Below are 20115 nucleotides of genomic sequence, written 5' to 3'. Positions count from 1 at the left end.
AAGGTTCATTTCATTCTAATTGTGAAGATGAATCAAAACATTTAGGCATTAAAGTCAATGCATCGAAGCAAGGTGTTAGGTTGTAAACAGATGACCTCAAACGAATGCAGAGAAAAGCAGAGTTCATTCACCCCACTGAATGCTGCATTTATATGCCATAGCTTGCACATAACCAAACAATAATTGATATGTCAAGACAAAGGTAGGGGTGTGACTTCTCAGAAATGTCCTTCTGTTTCCCAGAACTGCCTGTCTGTCTGTTGTTGAGCGGCTGGTATCACCCCTCCCCCATTATCCCCGTGTTGCTCCACCTCCTTGTGGGAGGAGCCTGGCGAGGTCACAGATCAGGTAAGTACAGATTCTTCTCCAGTGATGTCAACGTGATATTACCTCTGTTACACTGAACACATATCCTAGATCTAGAGGAAGTTGATTTACAAACAGCAGAATGTTCTGTAGGTGTTCTGATTGGGGTGATGTGTGTTCCAGCTTCCACTTGCCAACAAGGAACACAACTTCTTAACCCATTACATTGGTGTCAACCATACTTTTATTCAGTCTAATCCAGCTGAACCCAGGTATACCTGTTGTAAATTATGTTTTTATCATAACAAACTGTGTCTAAAGTTTCCAGACATATATTTTAGAGTTTAACAGTTGGTAATAAATCAGTATTTCTGATGTTTTTCTTGTTTTATTTGTTCATCCTGTTTTGACCTCCAGACTCCTCCATCTCATCCCACCAACTCTGTCAGTCCACCAGGCCACTGCAGTAACAGCCATATCTAATTATTTGCTTTCTTCCGTCGAAGGAGAGTCGGATGCAGCGTGGTTAGTATTTTTAATAATGAAAAAACACGAACAAACAAAAAACGGAACGTGAAAACCTATACAGCCTATCTGGTGAAATACATACACACTGAGACAGGAACAATCACCCACGACATACTCAAAGAATATGGCTGCCTAAATATGGTTCCCAATCAGAGACAACGATAATCACCTGACTCTGATTGAGAACCGCCTCAGGCAGCCATAGGCTATGCTAGACACCCCACCAAAGCCCCATGTCAAAAACGCACCACAATAACCCATGTTACACCCTGGCCTGACCAAATAAATGAAGACAAACATACATACTTCGACCAGGGCGTGACATTATTATAATGTAACCATGACAATGGATTCCTGACATAGTTGGAGCACCTGCCGCCTCTAGCTGTGGGAACTTGGAAAAATAAACGAAAGTTCTATTAAACCAGTATGTTGTTATTCCTGTTTGAAGAGAGGAAAGGGCTCCCGAAGATTGAAATAGTGTTCTTCAATTATTTTAATGCCTAATCTTTTACGTGAATGTGTAGTGATTTTACAAATACATTTTGCTCCATCGGGAAACTGATCAGACAGGCAAGCAGGCACGATGGAACACGCCTCCACACACGACACACCCACATCCTGTTAGGCAGGCACGATGGAACACGCCTCCACACACGACACACCCACATCCTGTTAGATCACCTGATTAAGCTGATAAATACTAAAATTTTGCATTTGCAGAGGTGGAACATAAAATGCGGGTAAGATTATTTTAAAACTCATTTGTAGCATTTCTAATGAAAGTTAACTGAAGAGGTAAAGTTTGTTAACCTATATTCTTGCTCTAATAGTCTGTTAATCAAAACATCATGAACATCCTTCAGTGTAACGGTGCTGTTACAGATACTGCTTGTGTTTGTCATCATTAACATCCTTCAGTGTCTGTCTAGAAACGGTGCTGTTAAAGATACTGCTTGTGTTTGTCGTCGTATGATTAAAAATCATGTCACTTCCTCTTTGTGTTTAATGTAAAAACAAGGTTAAACTAATACTGTTCTGGTCTTTTTTTCCCCATTGTTTTCAGGATAATGACGATGAAAACCAACATTTCGGCTTTAAAGTAGATGTAGATGAAAATTGCGATGGAAAAAAATGTTTAATCAATATTTTTATAATGGAGCACGGTATACAAAAAGGACAGGTTACTATTGATACTACTGACCTAGACTTTAAACGAGGTTTCTCAAAAGAAATGTGTAAACGCAAGTTAGACTTCTTAGGTCCTTTTGATCCAAATACTGTATTTAAACATGTATCTTTCCTAAAACCAAATAACATCTCTGAAGAAAGTATAAATGTGATTTACATCAATAGTCCGTATGATTATTTCAACGTAATCATCTATTTCTGGCAAAATAAGGAACAACAAAAAAATGTAACAGACCCAATTTATATAATTTCAGGGTGTTATATTTCTAGAATGGATAGGAATGACTTCTATATTAATACTGAGCTCAGAATTAATGATACAGATATTGACCTTGCTATTCAGGAAGGCAAACTTAACGTATCTGCTATTGCAATTAAAGGACAACATTTAAATCATGTTTCATATAGTACAGTAGATAAAATGGCATCGAAGAACCGAGATTTCGGTCTTGATCTCACTTACATAATCAATGGAAATCAGGAAAGACTTCTTTGGATAACTAATCATTTTGACATCATTGCTTTACTTGCGGTATCATTGTCAGAGGTAATCAGAAATCCTGTGGTGATATTTATTAACCTAATTGCATTAACGATGGATTCCTTACATGTTTGGACTGACTTCCACCGGCACCTGCCACCTCTAGCTGGGGGAACATGGAAACATAAACAGGAGTACTGTCCCAAATTTATGGAACGACTAAAACTTTTTTTTTCAAAAACATTTTCTGAAATTATTTGAACATGGATTTTCTTTGATAAATTTAATTAATATAATAATAATAATAATATTATAATAATATATGCCATTTAGCAGACACTTTTATCCAAAGCGACTTACAGTCATGTGTGCATACATTCTACGTATGGGTGGTCCCGGGGATCGAACCCACTACCCTGGCGTTACAAGCTGGTTAGTATTTTTAATAATGAAAAAACACGAACAAACAAAAAACGGAACGTGAAAACCTATACAGCCTATCTGGTGAAATACATACACACTGAGACAGGAACAATCACCCACGACATACTCAAAGAATATGGCTGCCTAAATATGGTTCCCAATCAGAGACAACGATAATCACCTGACTCTGATTGAGAACCGCCTCAGGCAGCCATAGGCTATGCTAGACACCCCACCAAAGCCCCATGTCAAAAACGCACCACAATAACCCATGTTACACCCTGGCCTGACCAAATAAATGAAGACAAACATACATACTTCGACCAGGGCGTGACATTATTATAATGTAACCATGACAATGGATTCCTGACATAGTTGGAGCACCTGCCGCCTCTAGCTGTGGGAACTTGGAAAAATAAACGAAAGTTCTATTAAACCAGTATGTTGTTATTCCTGTTTGAAGAGAGGAAAGGGCTCCCGAAGATTGAAATAGTGTTCTTCAATTATTTTAATGCCTAATCTTTTACGTGAATGTGTAGTGATTTTACAAATACATTTTGCTCCATCGGGAAACTGATCAGACAGGCAAGCAGGCACGATGGAACACGCCTCCACACACGACACACCCACATCCTGTTAGATCACCTGATTAAGCTGATAAATACTCATCAACAGTCCCAATTTATTGACAATAAAGGTTGTTAAAAAAAAATATATTTTTTCAGTCTAGTTACATCTGCATCTTATCCAGTCGTTTTAATATTTGCATTTGCAGAGGTGGAACATAAAATGCGGGTAAGATTATTTTAAAACTCATTTGTAGCATTTCTAATGAAAGTTAACTGAAGAGGTAAAGTTTGTTAACCTATATTCTTGCTCTAATAGTCTGTTAATCAAAACATCATGAACATCCTTCAGTGTAACGGTGCTGTTACAGATACTGCTTGTGTTTGTCATCATTAACATCCTTCAGTGTCTGTCTAGAAACGGTGCTGTTAAAGATACTGCTTGTGTTTGTCGTCGTATGATTAAAAATCATGTCACTTCCTCTTTGTGTTTAATTTAAAAACAAGGTTAAACTAATACTGTTCTGGTCTTTTTTTCCCCATTGTTTTCAGGATAATGACGATGAAAACCAACATTTCGGCTTTAAAGTAGATGTAGATTAAAATTGCAATGGAAAAAAATGTTTAATCAATATTTTTATAATGGAGCACGGTATACAAAAAGGACAGGTTACTATTGATACTACTGACCTAGACTTTAAACGAGGTTTCTCAAAAGAAATGTGTAAACGCAAGTTAGACTTCTTAGGTCCTTTTGATCCAAATACTGTATTTAAACATGTATCTTTCCTAAAACCAAATAACATCTCTGAAGAAAGTATAAATGTGATTTACATCAATAGTCCGTATGATTATTTCAACGTAATCATCTATTTCTGGCAAAATAAGGAACAACAAAAAAATGTAACAGACCCAATTTATATAATTTCAGGGTGTTATATTTCTAGAATGGATAGGAATGACTTCTATATTAATACTGAGCTCAGAATTAATGATACAGATATTGACCTTGCTATTCAGGAAGGCAAACTTAACGTATCTGCTATTGCAATTAAAGGACAACATTTAAATCATGTTTCATATAGTACAGTAGATAAAATGGCATCGAAGAACCGAGATTTCGGTCTTGATCTCACTTACATAATCAATGGAAATCAGGAAAGACTTCTTTGGATAACTAATCATTTTGACATCATTGCTTTACTTGCGGTATCATTGTCAGAGGTAATCAGAAATCCTGTGGTGATATTTATTAACCTAATTGCATTAACGATGGATTCCTTACATGTTTGGACTGACTTCCACCGGCACCTGCCACCTCTAGCTGGGGGAACATGGAAACATAAACAGGAGTACTGTCCCAAATTTATGGAACGACTAAAACTTTTTTTTTCAAAAACATTTTCTGAAATTATTTGAACATGGATTTTCTTTGATAAATTTAATTAATATAATAATAATAATAATATTATAATAATATATGCCATTTAGCAGACACTTTTATCCAAAGCGACTTACAGTCATGTGTGCATACATTCTACGTATGGGTGGTCCCGGGGATCGAACCCACTACCCTGGCGTTACAAGCGCCATGCTCTACCAACTGAGCTACAGAAGGACCACTAATTAATTTGAGAAGGGTGGTGGAGGGTCCAAATAAAGCCAAATAAAACCAAAATGTTATAAAATATCAACAAATTCATCGTCATTATCCCCCATGTTGTTTCACCTCCGCTTCTGGGAGGAGCCAGGCGAGGCCACAGATCAGGTAAGTACAGATTCTTCTCCAGTGATGTCAACGTGATATTACCTCTGTTACACTGAACACATATCCTAGATCTAGAGGAAGTTGATTTACAAACAGCAGAATGTTCTGTAGGTGTTCTGATTGGGGTGATGTGTGTTCCAGCTTCCACTTGCCAACAAGGAACACAACTTCTTAACCCATTACATTGGTGTCAACCATACTTTTATTCAGTCTAATCCAGAGAACCCAGTTGTAAATCTTTTTTTTATCATAACAAACGGTGTCTAAAGTTTCCAGACATATATTTTAGAGTTTAACAGTTGGTAATAAATCAGTATTTCTGATGTTTTTCTTGTTTTGTTTGTTCATCCTGTTTTGACCTCCAGACTCCTCCATCTCATCCCACCAACTCTGTCAGTCCACCAGGCCACTGCAGTAACAGCCACATCTTCACGTCACGTAGCTTCAGTACCATCTCATCCCACCAACTCTGTCAGTCCACCAGGCCACTGCAGTAACAGCCACATCTTCACATCACAAAGCTTCAGTACCATCTCAATGTGTTGTAAGTCCTGTACAGCACTTGGTTTTCATCACTATTCAAACAATATTACAGCTGTTAACATGTAATGACATTTCCAACCAAACCAACCCCCTCTGATTCTTCTCATTCAGGAAGTACCATCCAGGATCCTGTGGCAACGTCAATGTGAAACAGCATTGACCCGTGATCACCACCAACCAGAGCTCCACAGCAGTTGCCTTGGACACCCAGTGAAACAGCACTGACCCGTGATCACCACCAACCAGGGATCCACAGCGGTTGCCTTGGACACCCAGTGAAACAGCACTGACCCGTGATCACCACCAACCAGAGCTCCACAGCGGTTGCCTTGGACACCCAGTGAAACAGCACTGACCCGTGATCACCACCAACCAGGGATCCACAGCGGTTGCCTTGGACACCCAGTCTTCACTCAAGATCGTCAAAAGGACATTTGGAAGGATCCCATTGAGCAAAGTAAACAACGATATGTTTTTTCATGTCTTTTGCTCGTAGGGATGACTTCCCGAGAGAGAACACCAGGCAGCATGGAGCACTTTGATGTGATTGGCTGTTCAGCAGGAAGTTTCATCTGGCTACACAGAAGGGATGATGAATCTGACAGAATGGTTTTTTTAAATACATATTTAAAAAAGATGAAAAGTACAGAATGACTCGATTGATCAATTAATAACACAACTGTTTTTTTAAATACATGGAATAATGTGATTAGTCAAGGTACAGAGTTCCTCTGTCCAGTGTCTGTTATTTTGCCCATCTTAATCTTTTATTGGCCAGTCTGAGATATGGCTTGTTCGGTGTAACTCTGCCTAGACGGCCAATTTCAAATTTTGAAGTGACCCCAAACGTTTGAACGGTAGTGTACACTACCAGTCAAAAGGTTTGGACACACCTACTCATTCAATAAAAATAAAAATAAACTATTTTCTACACTGTAGAATAATAGTGGAGACATCAAAACTATGAAATAACACATATGGAATCATGTAGTAACCAAAGAAGTGTTAATCAAATCAAAATATGTTTTATATTATAGATTCTTCAAGGTAGCCACCCTTTTGCCTTGATCTATTAGATGCTATAGACTATGTTCAGTTTAGTATAGGAGTTTAGTATAGGAGTTTAGTATAGGAGTTTAGTATAGGAGTTTAGTATAGGAGTTTAGTATAGGAGTTTAGTATAGGAGTTTAGTATAGGAGTTTAGTATATTCTACCTTGTTTGTGCGCTATGACCTCACAGACCCGATACACATAACCACAAGTAGGAAACAAGGTAGCATATGATTCTCCCATCTGACAGGGAGGGGTGGAACCAACCATGAATAAACTGTTTTGTGTTTTCTGTATTATTGGGCTCTCAATGATCACCTACGGGAGGTCGTTGACCAGCTCCGTTATTGATCACCTACGGGAGGTCGTTGACCAGCTCCGTTATTGATCACCTACGGGAGGTCGTTGACCAGCTCCATAATTGATCACCTACGGGAGGTCGTTGACCAGCTCCATAATTGATCACCTACGGGAGGTCGTTGACCAGCTCCGTTATTGATCACCTACGGGAGGTCGTTGACCAGCTCCATAATTGATCACCTACGGGAGGTCGTTGACCAGCTCCGTTATTGATTACCTACGGGAGGTCGTTGACCAGCTCCGTTATTGATCACCTACGGGAGGTTGTTGACCAGCTCCATAATTGATCACCTACGGGAGGTCGTTGACCAGCTCCGTTATTGATCACCTACGGGAGGTCGTTGACCAGCTCCGTTATTGATTACCTAAGGGAGGTCGTTGACCAGATCCATTATTGATCACCTACGGGAGGTCGTTGACCAGCTCCGTTATTGATCACCTACGGGAGGTCGTTGACCAGCTCCATTATTGTTCACCTACGGGAGGTCGTTGACCAGCTCCATTATTGATTACCTACGGGAGGTCGTTGACCAGCTCCATTATTGATCACCTACGGGAGGTCGTTGACCAGCTCCATTATTGCAATAATTAATCAATATTAAAGGTTGATTGTTTGAAGAAATTGAAAGTCTCTTCTCCCTTACTTGATTAGAATTTCCTCGACCAGTATGTCCAAACGTTTGACCTTATAAATGATTGTTTGGTTATTTACAAGCGATGCAGATGCAGCATCCAGTGGGCTGAGTAAACCTGGTTTGAACTTTTCTCTGATGACAAAACACAAGCAGTGTCTTTAACAGCACCTTTTCTAGACAGACAACAGAGGATGTTCATTATGTTTTGATCAACAGACTATTACAATTAGAATTCAGGTTAACATAAATGTTTCCTCTTCAGTTATATTACAGTAAATGAAAGCCTGGAAGTTTTTAATTTTTATTTATTTAACTAGGCAAGTCAATTAAGAACAAATTCTTATATTCAATGACGGCCTAGGAACAGTGGGTTAACTGCCTGTTCAGGGGCAGAACGACAGATTTGTACCTTGTCAGCTCAGGGACTTGAACTTGCAACCTTCCGGTTACTAGTCCAACGCTCTAACCACTAGGCTACCCTGCCGCCCCAAGTTGTCATAATTACTGTGTAAGTGTATTGAAGGGGGTGAGAACCATGAGCCTCCTAGGTTTTGTATTGAAGTCAATGTTCCCAGAGGAGGACGGAAGCTAGCTGTCCTCAAGCTACACCATGGGGCTACCCTACAGAGTGCTGTTGAGGCTACTGTAGACCATTGAAAAACAGTGTTTTAATCAGTTATTTGGTGAAGTGAATATTTTTGTATAGTTTTTTTCTAAAAAGTTGAACATTTAAAAATATTTCACTCAAAAATATTATATGAAATTCAGGTAGGATGGTCCTCCCCGATCCTCAACTACATTCTATCACATACTAATTACGTACATCTGGATATTCATCCTATTCAAACTACTCAAGACGTGGCATTCAAGACACAGAATATTTAAAATATCTAAAGACAATAACACTAACTATAAAATAGTCTTATAACTCACCATCTAGTAGATTCTGAAGCCATAGAGTCCCCAGAGTGACCGAGAGCAGGATTCAGAGTTGAGATTTAATTTCTCTTTTCTCAACGTATAACTCTGATTGATGATGGTTTCAATACCTCACAATTGTATCATTTATCTAAACTGCTGTAAAGGCATAAATGTAAAGGCATAAAAGGCATAAATGTAGCAGATACTAGCCTCCTTTCAGCCTCCTCCTAGTTTCCAACTGGCCTACCTGGTTAAATAAAGGTGAAATAAAAAATATAAACACAGGCCTTATTCCTAAAATAAAATCCCAACTTCAGCTTAATTATTTTGTAAGTTGTTGAATATGTAATTTAAAAGAGAGGGCATCATCAATTCAAATTCCAAGATATTTATATGAGGTTACAACCTCAATCTCCTTGCCCTGACAGGTAGTAATAGGTGAAGGGTTCAGAGGTCTATTTCTTGCTTTAGAAAACACCATTATTTTAGTTTTGTCAGTTTTGAGGATAAGCTTCAATTGACACAAGGTATGTTGAACAGTATAAAAAGCAGCAAGTTCTGGAAAGCTTTTGTAAGAGATGAGGCACAACAATAAATAACAGTATCATCAGCATAAAAGTGGAGTTGCGCATTTTGCACATTTTTGTCTAAATGATTCATATAAATAGTGAATAAGAGGGGACCAAGTACGGAGCCCTGGGGCACACCATTACAGACAGACAATTTAACAGACATGAGCCCATCAAATTGTTCTATCAGACAGATAGTTAGCAAACCATGCAACTGCATGCTCTGAAAGACCTACACTTGACAATCTCTGCCTCAGTATAACTGTATCAAAATGCCCCACAATGACAAAGCAAAAACTGGTTTGTAGAACGTTTTGCAAATGTATAAAAAATAAAAACATAAATATCATATATATATGTATATATTTTTTTTAAAGTATTCAGATCCTTGACTCAGTACTTTGTTGAAGCACCTTTCGAAGCGATTACAGTCTCGAGTCTTCTTGGGTATAACGCTACAGAACACCTGTATTTGGGAGTTTCTCCCATTCTTCTCTTCATATCCTCTCAAGCTCTGTCAGATTAGATGGGGAGTGTCACTGCACAGCTATTTCAGGTCTCCAGAGATGTTCTATCGGGTTAAAGTCCGGGCTCTGGCTGGGCCACTCAAGGACATTCAGAAACTTGTCCAAAGCCACTCCCGCGATATCTTGGCTTTGTGCTTAGGGTTGTTGTCCTGTTGGAAGTGCAGTGTGGATGCGCGTTCCTTCTTGCCTGCTTGCCTGTCTGTTAAGTTTCCTGATAGAGCAAACTTTATTTGTAAAATCACAACACACTTCACATAAAAGATTAGGCATTAAAATAATTTGAAAACACAATTTCAATCTTCAGGATCATTTCCCTCTTTTCAAACAGGAATAACAACATAGTGTTTGATACATGACAGACAGATACACCCATCAATGTTAAGGAATAAGGGCCGAGTCGCCCACAAAGTTACATATTGCAGTTTTACAAGTATAAACATGTAGATGACATGTATGATACATGATAACATACATAATGACTACTGGTTATTAATGATTGATACACATTGTGGAACCACAACTGGTCAGTGTTGTATAACAGTTGTATTACTTCTACAACTAATAGAAGGACAGTAACTAAGCTAACTAATAAAAGCTGAAATAAATCATTATCTCTACTACTATTCTGACATTTCACATTCTTAACTAAGGAGACGGGAGTAGAAACTAACGGGCCCATTGTTTCATCACAGGACAGTAACTAAGGAGACGGGAGTAGAAACTAACGGGGCCATTGTTTCATCACAGGACAGTAACTAAGGAGACGGGAGTAGAAACTAACGGGCCCATTGTTTCATCACAGGACAGTAACTAAGGAGACGGGAGTAGAAACTAACGGGCCCATTGTTTCATCACAGGACAGTAACTAAGGAGACGGGAGTAGAAACTAACGGGCCCATTGTTTCATCACAGGACAGTAACTAAGGAGACGGGAGTAGAAACTAACGGGGCCATTGTTTCATCACAGGACAGTAACTAAGGAGACGGGAGTAGAAACTAACGGGCCCATTGTTTCATCACAGGACAGTAACTAAGGAGACGGGAGTAGAAACTAACGGGCCCATTGTTTCATCACAGGACAGTAACTAAGGAGACGGGAGTAGAAACTAACGGGCCCATTGTTTCATCACAGGACAGTAACTAAGGAGACGGGAGTAGAAACTAACGGGCCCATTGTTTCATCACAGGACAGTAACTAAGGAGACGGGAGTAGAAACTAACGGGGCCATTGTTTCATCACAGGACAGTAACTAAGGAGACGGGAGTAGAAACTAACGGGCCCATTGTTTCATCACAGGACAGTAACTAAGGAGACGGGAGTAGAAACTAACGGGCCCATTGTTTCATCACAGGACAGTAACTAAGGAGACGGGAGTAGAAACTAACGGGGCCATTGTTTCATCACAGGACAGTAACTAAGGAGACGGGAGTAGAAACTAACGGGCCCATTGTTTCATCACAGGACAGTAACTAAGGAGACGGGAGTAGAAACTAACGGGGCCATTGTTTCATCACAGGACAGTAACTAAGGAGACGGGAGTAGAAACTAACGGGGCCATTGTTTCATCACAGGACAGTAACTAAGGAGACGGGAGTAGAAACTAACGGGGCCATTGTTTCATCACAGGACAGTAACTAAGGAGACGGGAGTAGAAACTAACGGGGCCATTGTTTCATCACAGGACAGTAACTAAGGAGACGGGAGTAGAAACTAACGGGCCCATTGTTTCATCACAGGACAGTAACTAAGGAGACGGGAGTAGAAACTAACGGGCCATTGTTTCATCACAGGACAGTAACTAAGGAGACGGGAGTAGAAACTAACGGGCCATTGTTTCATCACAGGACAAAACATTCCAAGGATTCCAATGCACATAAGCAGAGGGGCGCTACAGGTGCCCTGAAGGGACAAACTACAACATCAATATACAGTCACCATATACAAGGGTTGACTCTTACTGTCTCTGTTGATCAGTATCTGAGTTTTCAATATATATTTAGTGTTTGTGATGTCAAAGCGTTGATATGTGACCATGTTGTCTTCACCCAAACCAAGGGCTGGATTCCATCCATATCGCAGAAGTATCATGGAAGATCCCAATTCAAATGTAAAAGGACATTTACAACATATGCAGTCCATTTACCGTGAATGCAGTCCATTTACCGTGAATGCAGTCCATTTAACGTGAATGCAGTCCATTTACCGTGAATGCAGTCCATTTAACGTGAATGCAGTCCATTTACCGTGAATGCAGTCCATTTACCGTGAATGCAGTCCATTTACCGTGAATGCAGTCCATTTACCGTGAATGCAGTCCATTTACCGTGAATGCAGTCCATTTACCGTGAATGCAGTCCATTTAACGTGAATGCAGTCCATTTACCGTGAATGCAGTCCATTTACCGTGAATGCAGTCCATTTAACGTGAATGCAGTCCATTTAACGTGAATGCAGTCCATTTACCGTGAATGCAGTCCATTTAACGTGAATGCAGTCCATTTAACGTGAATGCAGTCCATTTACCGTGAATGCAGTCCATTTACCGTGAATGCAGTCCATTTACCGTGAATGCAGTCCATTTAACGTGAATGCAGTCCATTTACGTGAATGCAGTCCATTTACCGTGAATGCAGTCCATTTACCGTGAATGCAGTCCATTTACCGTGAATGCAGTCCATTTACCGTGAATGCAGTCCATTTACCGTGAATGCAGTCCATTTACCGTGAATGCAGTCTCCATGAACTCGGGAACATTGCCTTTAAATTTAAATCGAGCTATAATGTGGATCTTCCACAATAATTCTGCTCTACAGATTCTGAATCCAGAAGTGTTAAGAATATCAGCTAATTAACCCAACAGACAGACAGACAGACACAGAATTTTAAAAAATGTTATTGGTCACATACACATATTTATCAGATGTTATTGCGGGTGTAGTGAAATGCTTGTGTTCCTGGCTCCAACAGGGCAGTTATATCTAACTAAATGCTTGTGTTCCTGGCTCCAACAGGGCAGTTATATCTAACTAAATGCTTGTGTTCCTGGCTCCAACAGGGCAGTTATATCTAACTAAATGCTTGTGTTCCTGGCTCCTACAGTGCAGTAATATCCTGGCTCAATCAATCAAATGTATTTATAAAGCCCTTCGTACATCAGCTGATATCTCAAAGTGCTGTACAGAAACCCAGCCTAAAACCCCAAACAGCAAGCAATGCAGGTGTAGAAGCACGGTGGCTAGGAAAAACTCCCATGAAAGGCCAAAACCTAGGAAGAAACCTAGAGAGGAACCAGGCTATGTGGGGTGGCCAGTCCTCTTCTGGCTGTGCCGGGTGGAGATTATAACAGACTATGGCCAAGATGTTCAAATGTTCATAAATGACCAGTCATAAACCTACCCCAGGTCAACGTCATGACCGTACGCAAGTATAAACACCATGGGACCATGCGGCCGTCATACCGCTCAGGAAGGAGAAGTGTTCTGTCTCCTAGAGATGAACTCACTTTGGTGCGAAAAGTGCAAATCAATCCCAGAACAACAGCAAAGGACCTTGTGAAGATATTGGAGGAAACAGGTACAAAAGTAACTATATCCACAGTGAAACGAGTCATATATCGTCATAACCTGAAAGGCCGCTCAGCAAGGAAGAAGCCACTGCTCCAAAACCATCATAAAAAAGCCAGACTACGGTTTGCAACTGCACATGGCGACAAAGATCGTACTTTTTTGAGACATTTTGGAGAAATGTCCTCTGATCTGATGAAACAAAAATAGAACTGCTTGGCCATAATGACCATTGTTATGTTTGGAGGAAAAAGGGGGAGGCTTGCAAGCTGAAGAACACCATCCCAACCGTAAAGCACAGGGATGGCAGCATTATGTTATGTGGGTGCTTTGCTGCTGGAGGAACTGGTGCACTTCACAAAATAGATGGCATCATGAGGAAGGAAAATTATGTGGATATCTTAAAGCAACATCTCAAGACATCAGTCAGGAAGTTAAAGCTTGGTCACAAATGGGTCTTCCAAATGGACAATGACCCCAAGCATACTTCCAAAGTTGTGGCAAAATGGCTTAAGGACCACAAAGTCAAGGTATTGGAGTGGCCATCATAAAGCCCTGACCTCAATCCTATAGAACATTTGTGGGCAGAACTGAAAAAGCGTGTGCGAGCAAGGAGGCCTACAAACCTGACTCAGTTACACCAGCTCTGTCAGGAGGAATGGGACAAAATTCACCCTACTTATTGTGTGAAGCTTGTGGAAGGCTACCTGAAATGTTTGACCCAAGTTAAACAATTTAAAGGCAATGCTACCAAATACTATGTCACGCCTTGGTCATTGTATTCTGTGTTTTTGGTATATGTTTGGGTAGGCCAGGGTGTGACATGGGTTTATATGTTGTGTTTTGTATTGGGGTTTGTATTAATTGGGATTGTGTATGATTAGGGGTGTGTCTAGTTAGGCTTGGCTGCCTGAGGCGATTCTCAGTGGAGTCAGGTGATTCTCGTTGTCTCGGATTGGGAACCGTATTTAGGTAGCCTGAGTTCGCGTTGTATTTTGTGGGTGTTTGTTCCTGTCTCTGTGGTTTCACCAGATAGGCTGTAATAGGTTTCACGTTCCGTTTGTTGTTTTCGTATTTCAGTTATTTTCATGTACCGCAATTCCTTCTTTAAAGTCATGAGTAACCTACACGCTGCATTTCGGTCTGCCTCTCTTCATTCAACAGAGGAACGCCGCTACATACTAATTGAGTGTATGTAAACTTCTGACCCACTGGGAATGTGATGAAAGAAATATAAACTAAAAAAAAGAATTCTCTCTACTTATTCTGACATTTCACATTCTTAAAATGAAGTGGTGATCCTCTCTGACAAATAATTTATGATTAAACATCAAGAATTGATTCTGTGGAGTTGAGTCAGTGTGTTGGCAGCAGCCACTCAATGTTAGTGGTGGCTATTTAACAGTCTGATGGCCGTGAGATAGAAGCTGTTTTTCAGTCTCTCCCAGCTTTGATGCAACTGTCGGTACCTCGCCTTCTGGATGGCAGCAGAGTGAACAGGCCATGGCTCAGGTCCTTCCTGATCTTTTTGGCCTCCCAGTGACATTAGGTGTCATGGAGGGCAGGTAGTTTGCCCCCGGTGATGCGTTGTGCAGACCGCAGCACCCTCTGGAGAGCCTTGCGGATGCCTTGCGGATGCCTTGCGGATGCGGGCGGTACAGTTGACGTACAAGGCACGACAGGATGCTCTCAATGGTGCATCTTATGAAGTTAGTGAGGGTCTAAGGAACCAAACATCAGCTAACTACCCCAAAGACGGACAAACGGACAGACACAGAACATGACATTTATGACTCATAAATCACCAGGTGTGATTTTACTTTTGACAGATGAAACCCTACATCAACAACTAATGCCTCTTATAGAGGAGGTGAGCATTTCACATATTAAGCTATGGAATAAACAGTACATATTAAATAATTAAGTCCAGTACAACCATTACCTCTCTCCTCTTTCACATCCCTCTATCATCACTCCATGGGGGTGTACAACCATTACCTCTTTCCTCTTTCACATCCCTCTATCATCACTCCATGGGGGAGTCCAACCATTACCTCTCTCCTCTTTCACATCCCTCTATCATCACTCCATGGGGGAGTCCAACCATTACCTCTCTCCTCTTTCACATCCCTCTATCATCACTCCATGGGGGAGTACAACCATTACCTCTCTCCTCTTTCACATCCCTCTATCATCACTCCATGGGGGGAGTACAACCATTACCTCTCTCCTCTTTCACATCCCTCTATCATCACTCCATGGGGAGTACAACCATTACCTCTCTCCTCTTTCACATCCCTCTATCATCACTCCATGGGGGAGTACAACCATTACCTCTCTCCTCTTTCACATCCCTCTATCATCACTCCATGGGGGAGTCCAACCATTACCTCTCTCCTCTTTCACATCCCTCTATCATCACTCCATGGGGGAGCACAACCATTACCTCTCCTCTTTCACATCCCTCTATCATCACTCCATGGGGGTGTACAACCATTACCTCTCTCCTCTTTCACATCCCTCTATCATCACTCCATGGGGGAGTACAACCATTACCTCTCTCCTCTTTCACATCCCTCTATCATCACTCCATGGGGGAGTACAACCATTACCCCTCTCCTCTTTCACATCCCTCTATCATCACTCCATGGGGGAGCACAACCATTACCTCTCTCCTCTTTCACATCCCTCTATCATCACTCCATGGGGGTGTACAACCATTACCTCTCTCCTCTTCCACATCCCTCTATCATCACTCCATGGGGGAGTACAACCATTACCCCTCTCCTCTTTCACATCCCTCTATCATCACTCCATGGGGGAGTACAACCATTACCCCTCTCCTCTTTCACATCCCTCTATCAGCACTCCATGGGGGAGTCCCAATAATCTCTCCTTCCTTCTGAAGTGGAACATTCCTTCTCTAATCCTCACAAATGTAAAAGCATTGGATTAGTGTTGACATGGGGTAGAGGGAGTTTAAATAAACCAGTCATTTCCTTTAAATCCATGAAGGGAAGTGGACAAGTTCACACTTAGAAAGGAGAGATGGAAGGGAAGTGGGAGAGAACCAGATAAAGTTGTGGAGATAAAGGAATATGTGAGTATAAACCCGCCAGGTACAGATACTGTATGTAGAACCATAGTAAAGACCAGTATGGACTATCAATACAGGTACTGTATGTAGAACCATAGTAAAGACCAGTATGGACTATCAATACAGATACTGTATGTAGAACCATAGTAAAGACCAGTATGGACTATCAATACAGATACTGTATGTAGAACCATAGTAAAGACCAGTATGGACTATCAATACAGATACTGTATGTAGAACCATAGTAAAGACCAGTATGGACTATCAATACAGGTACTGTATGTAGAACCATAGTAAAGACCAGTATGTACTATCAATACAAAGTGACCATTTAGAATGAGGCCCAGTTCAATGAGAGGAAGTCTTAACAGAACTGGGGGATGACAGACAGGAAGTGGGGGGGTGGAGATCTAATATATTTTTGTGCCAAACACTAAAGCATGATATTGTAATAAATCTACACCCTATTCCCTACGTAGAACACTACTTTAGACCTGGTCAGAAGCATTATAGTGCACTACATAGGGAATAGGGAACCATTTGGAACAGAGGCAGTAATTCACTTGAACATCTTCCTCTTCCTCATCTGGTTTCTTCAACAGCCCTTCACTCTTCCCCTCTTCCTCCTCCCTTTTCATTCTATTCTATCAGCCACACCACTAGCTCACCTCCACACAATACATTTACAAGTTAAAGACACAACTTGGAATAAATAACAAAGGAAAACGATTACTAGATGAAGTTGAGTGTTTTTTATTATTTCCCATCACCATAAATCATATTTAATCACTGAACAGTAGCAGACCTAACTTCATCTGTTCCTGACTCTGGATAGTGGATTAAAAAGACCATCAATCTCCAATGATATTAAAGTACTATTCTGAACATTACTGATATACTGAGTGGCAAGTCAAGATATCTGCTGGTTTTATTGTTTGGTCAACAGCACCACCTGCTGGACAGGTTTAATGTTGCTGGACTGAGCAGTATGGGAGGATGAAAGATGACACATTTAGGGCCGGTTTCCTGGACATCTACATTGAACATACAGTTTAGTCCAGGACTAGGATTAATCTGTGTATGGGAAACCAGACCATATAGTTTAGTAGAAAGTAAGTGATACCAGCTTGTAGTGGGCTGACTAGTCCTGAATTGTCCTTTAGTTTCTGGACCATTTTCCATGCAGCTCCAGGTGACAGAGAACACATCAATTAGGACCGAGCCAACAAGCTGATCAATGATACTGAGGAGAATTACATAGAGACAGAGAACCAACTGAGAAAACATATCAATGGTTCTGAATGACAACCAATATACATCAACACCAGACATCATGATTCATGGAAATGTACAAGATTAAAACATTGTATTGAATATGAATTAATAACAAATCAGTTTACAGTTTAACCAGCTCAGCTATAGACTACACCAGCATGACTAGTATCTATGTGGAACCTACTACAGTTTAACCAGCTCAGCTATAGACTACACCAGCATGACTAGTATCTATGTGGAACCTACTACAGTTTAACCAGCTCAGCTATAGACTACACCAGCATGACTAGTATCTATGTGGAACCTACTACAGTTTAACCAGCTCAGCTATAGTCTACACCAGCATGACTAGTATCTATGTGGAACCTACTACAGTTTAACCAGCTCAGCTATAGACTACACCAGCATGACTAGTATCTATGTGGACCCTACTACAGTTTAACCAGCTCAGCTATAGACTACACCAGCATGACTAGTATCTATGTGGACCCTACTACAGTTTAACCAGCTCGGCTATAGACTACACCAGCATGACTAGTATCTATGTGGACCCTACTACAGTTTAACCAGCTCAGCTATAGACTACACCAGCATGACTAGTATCTATGTGGACCCTACTACAGTTTAACCAGCTCAGCTATAGACTACACCAGCATGACTAGTATCTATGTGGACCCTACTACAGTTTAACCAGCTCAGCTATAGACTACACCAGCATGACTAGTATCTATGTGGACCCTACTACAGTTTAACCAGCTCAGCTATAGACTACACCAGCATGACTAGTATCTATGTGGACCCTACTACAGTTTAACCAGCTCAGCTATAGACTACACCAGCATGACTAGTATCTATGTGGACCCTACTACAGTTTAACCAGCTCAGCTATAGACTACACCAGCATGACTAGTATCTATGTGGACCCTACTACAGTTTAACCAGCTCAGCTATAGACTACACCAGCATGACTAGTATCTATGTGGAACCTACTACAGTTTAACCAGCTCAGCTATAGACTACACCAGCATGACTAGTATCTATGTGGAACCTACTACAGTTTAACCAGCTCAGCTATAGACTACACCAGCATGACTAGTATCTATGTGGAACCTACTACAGTTTAACCAGCTCAGCTATAGTCTACACCAGCATGACTAGTATCTATGTGGAACCTACTACAGTTTAACCAGCTCAGCTATAGACTACACCAGCATGACTAGTATCTATGTGGAACCTACTACAGTTTAACCAGCTCAGCTATAGACTACACCAGCATGACTAGTATCTATGTGGAACCTACTACAGTTTAACCAGCTCAGCTATAGACTACACCAGCATGACTAGTATCTATGTGGACCCTACTACAGTTTAACCAGCTCAGCTATAGACTACACCAGCATGACTAGTATCTATGTGGACCCTACTACAGTTTAACCAGCTCAGCTATAGTCTACACCAGCATGACTAGTATCTATGTGGACCCTACTACAGTTTAACCAGCTCAGCTATAGTCTACACCAGCATGACTAGTATCTATGTGGACCCTACTACAGTTTAACCAGCTCAGCTATAGACTACACCAGCATGACTAGTATCTATGTGGAACCTACTACAGTTTAACCAGCTCAGCTATAGTCTACACCAGCATGACTAGTATCCCATACGTAGAATGTATGCACACATGACTGTAAGTCGCTTTGGATAAAAGCGTCTGCTAAATGGCATATATTATATTATTATTATATTATGTGGACCCTACTACAGTTTAACCAGCTCAGCAGTACCATTGAGCCAAAACCCAGGATAGAGGGGCTGAGTGAATGTGGTCTGGACTCTGTGGAGGAGGGTCATTGTGTCAGAGACACTGTAGAAGGACAGAGTACCTGCCTTGTGATCCAGGTACACTCCTACTCTGGAGGACTGAGGGCCTGATACTTTAGTCACAACATTATTGTGACTGAAACAATAACCACCACTATAGTACTGTAAACTCCAGGACTTGTTATTGAGTCCAAATACACCATCTGTCTCTGTTCTGCTGATGTCTTTATATGAGACTGCTGTAACAACAACACCAGTCCACTCCACCTCCCAGTAACAGCGTCCAGACAGACCCTCTCTACACAGAACCTGCCAGTAGTTGGTGAATCTGTCTGGACGGACAGAATATGGTTGGACTTGGCCTGTATTGTTCACCTTTCTGTTCCCTTTAGACAGAGAGAGGCGTGTGTGTGCTGTGTTTGGGTCCAGTGTGAGCTGACAGGAATCTGGGAGAAGAGCAGAGACCAATGAGGGGAGTCAGAACAATAA

The 20115-nt window shown here is 41.0% G+C and overlaps 1 protein-coding gene and 1 long non-coding RNA gene across 5 annotated transcripts in view; one reads left to right on the top strand and one right to left on the bottom strand.

The window, feature by feature from the left end:
• The first annotated feature begins 3141 nt into the window (after positions 1-3141).
• LOC124023579 lies at positions 3142-7839 on the top strand. Of its 4 annotated transcripts, none has more exons than XR_006836703.1 (4): positions 3142-3724; positions 4048-5263; positions 5629-5807; positions 5918-7839. It is a non-coding gene; the product is annotated as an uncharacterized LOC124023579 (long non-coding RNA). The 4 variants fall into 4 exon arrangements; XR_006836704.1 differs by having other exon boundaries at positions 3142-5263; positions 5918-7184; positions 7259-7839; XR_006836705.1 differs by having other exon boundaries at positions 3142-5263; positions 5918-7406; positions 7444-7839.
• An 11619-nt stretch (positions 7840-19458) lies between these two features.
• LOC124023578 (tripartite motif-containing protein 16-like) overlaps positions 19459-20115 on the bottom strand; it is a 25826-nt gene continuing 25169 nt past the window's right edge. Inside the window, exon 6 of the mRNA XM_046337958.1 lies at positions 19459-20072. Within this exon, the coding sequence (XP_046193914.1) occupies positions 19564-20072 (509 nt within the window). The 3' untranslated portion in view covers positions 19459-19563. The remainder of the gene's footprint in view (positions 20073-20115) is intronic.

Source organism: Oncorhynchus gorbuscha, unplaced genomic scaffold (genome assembly GCF_021184085.1).
Source record: "Oncorhynchus gorbuscha isolate QuinsamMale2020 ecotype Even-year unplaced genomic scaffold, OgorEven_v1.0 Un_scaffold_1644, whole genome shotgun sequence".
NCBI classification, from domain to species: domain Eukaryota; kingdom Metazoa; phylum Chordata; class Actinopteri; order Salmoniformes; family Salmonidae; genus Oncorhynchus; species Oncorhynchus gorbuscha.
Note: the sequence above shows the minus strand (reverse complement) of the source record. Positions and strands in the feature narration are given on the sequence as shown.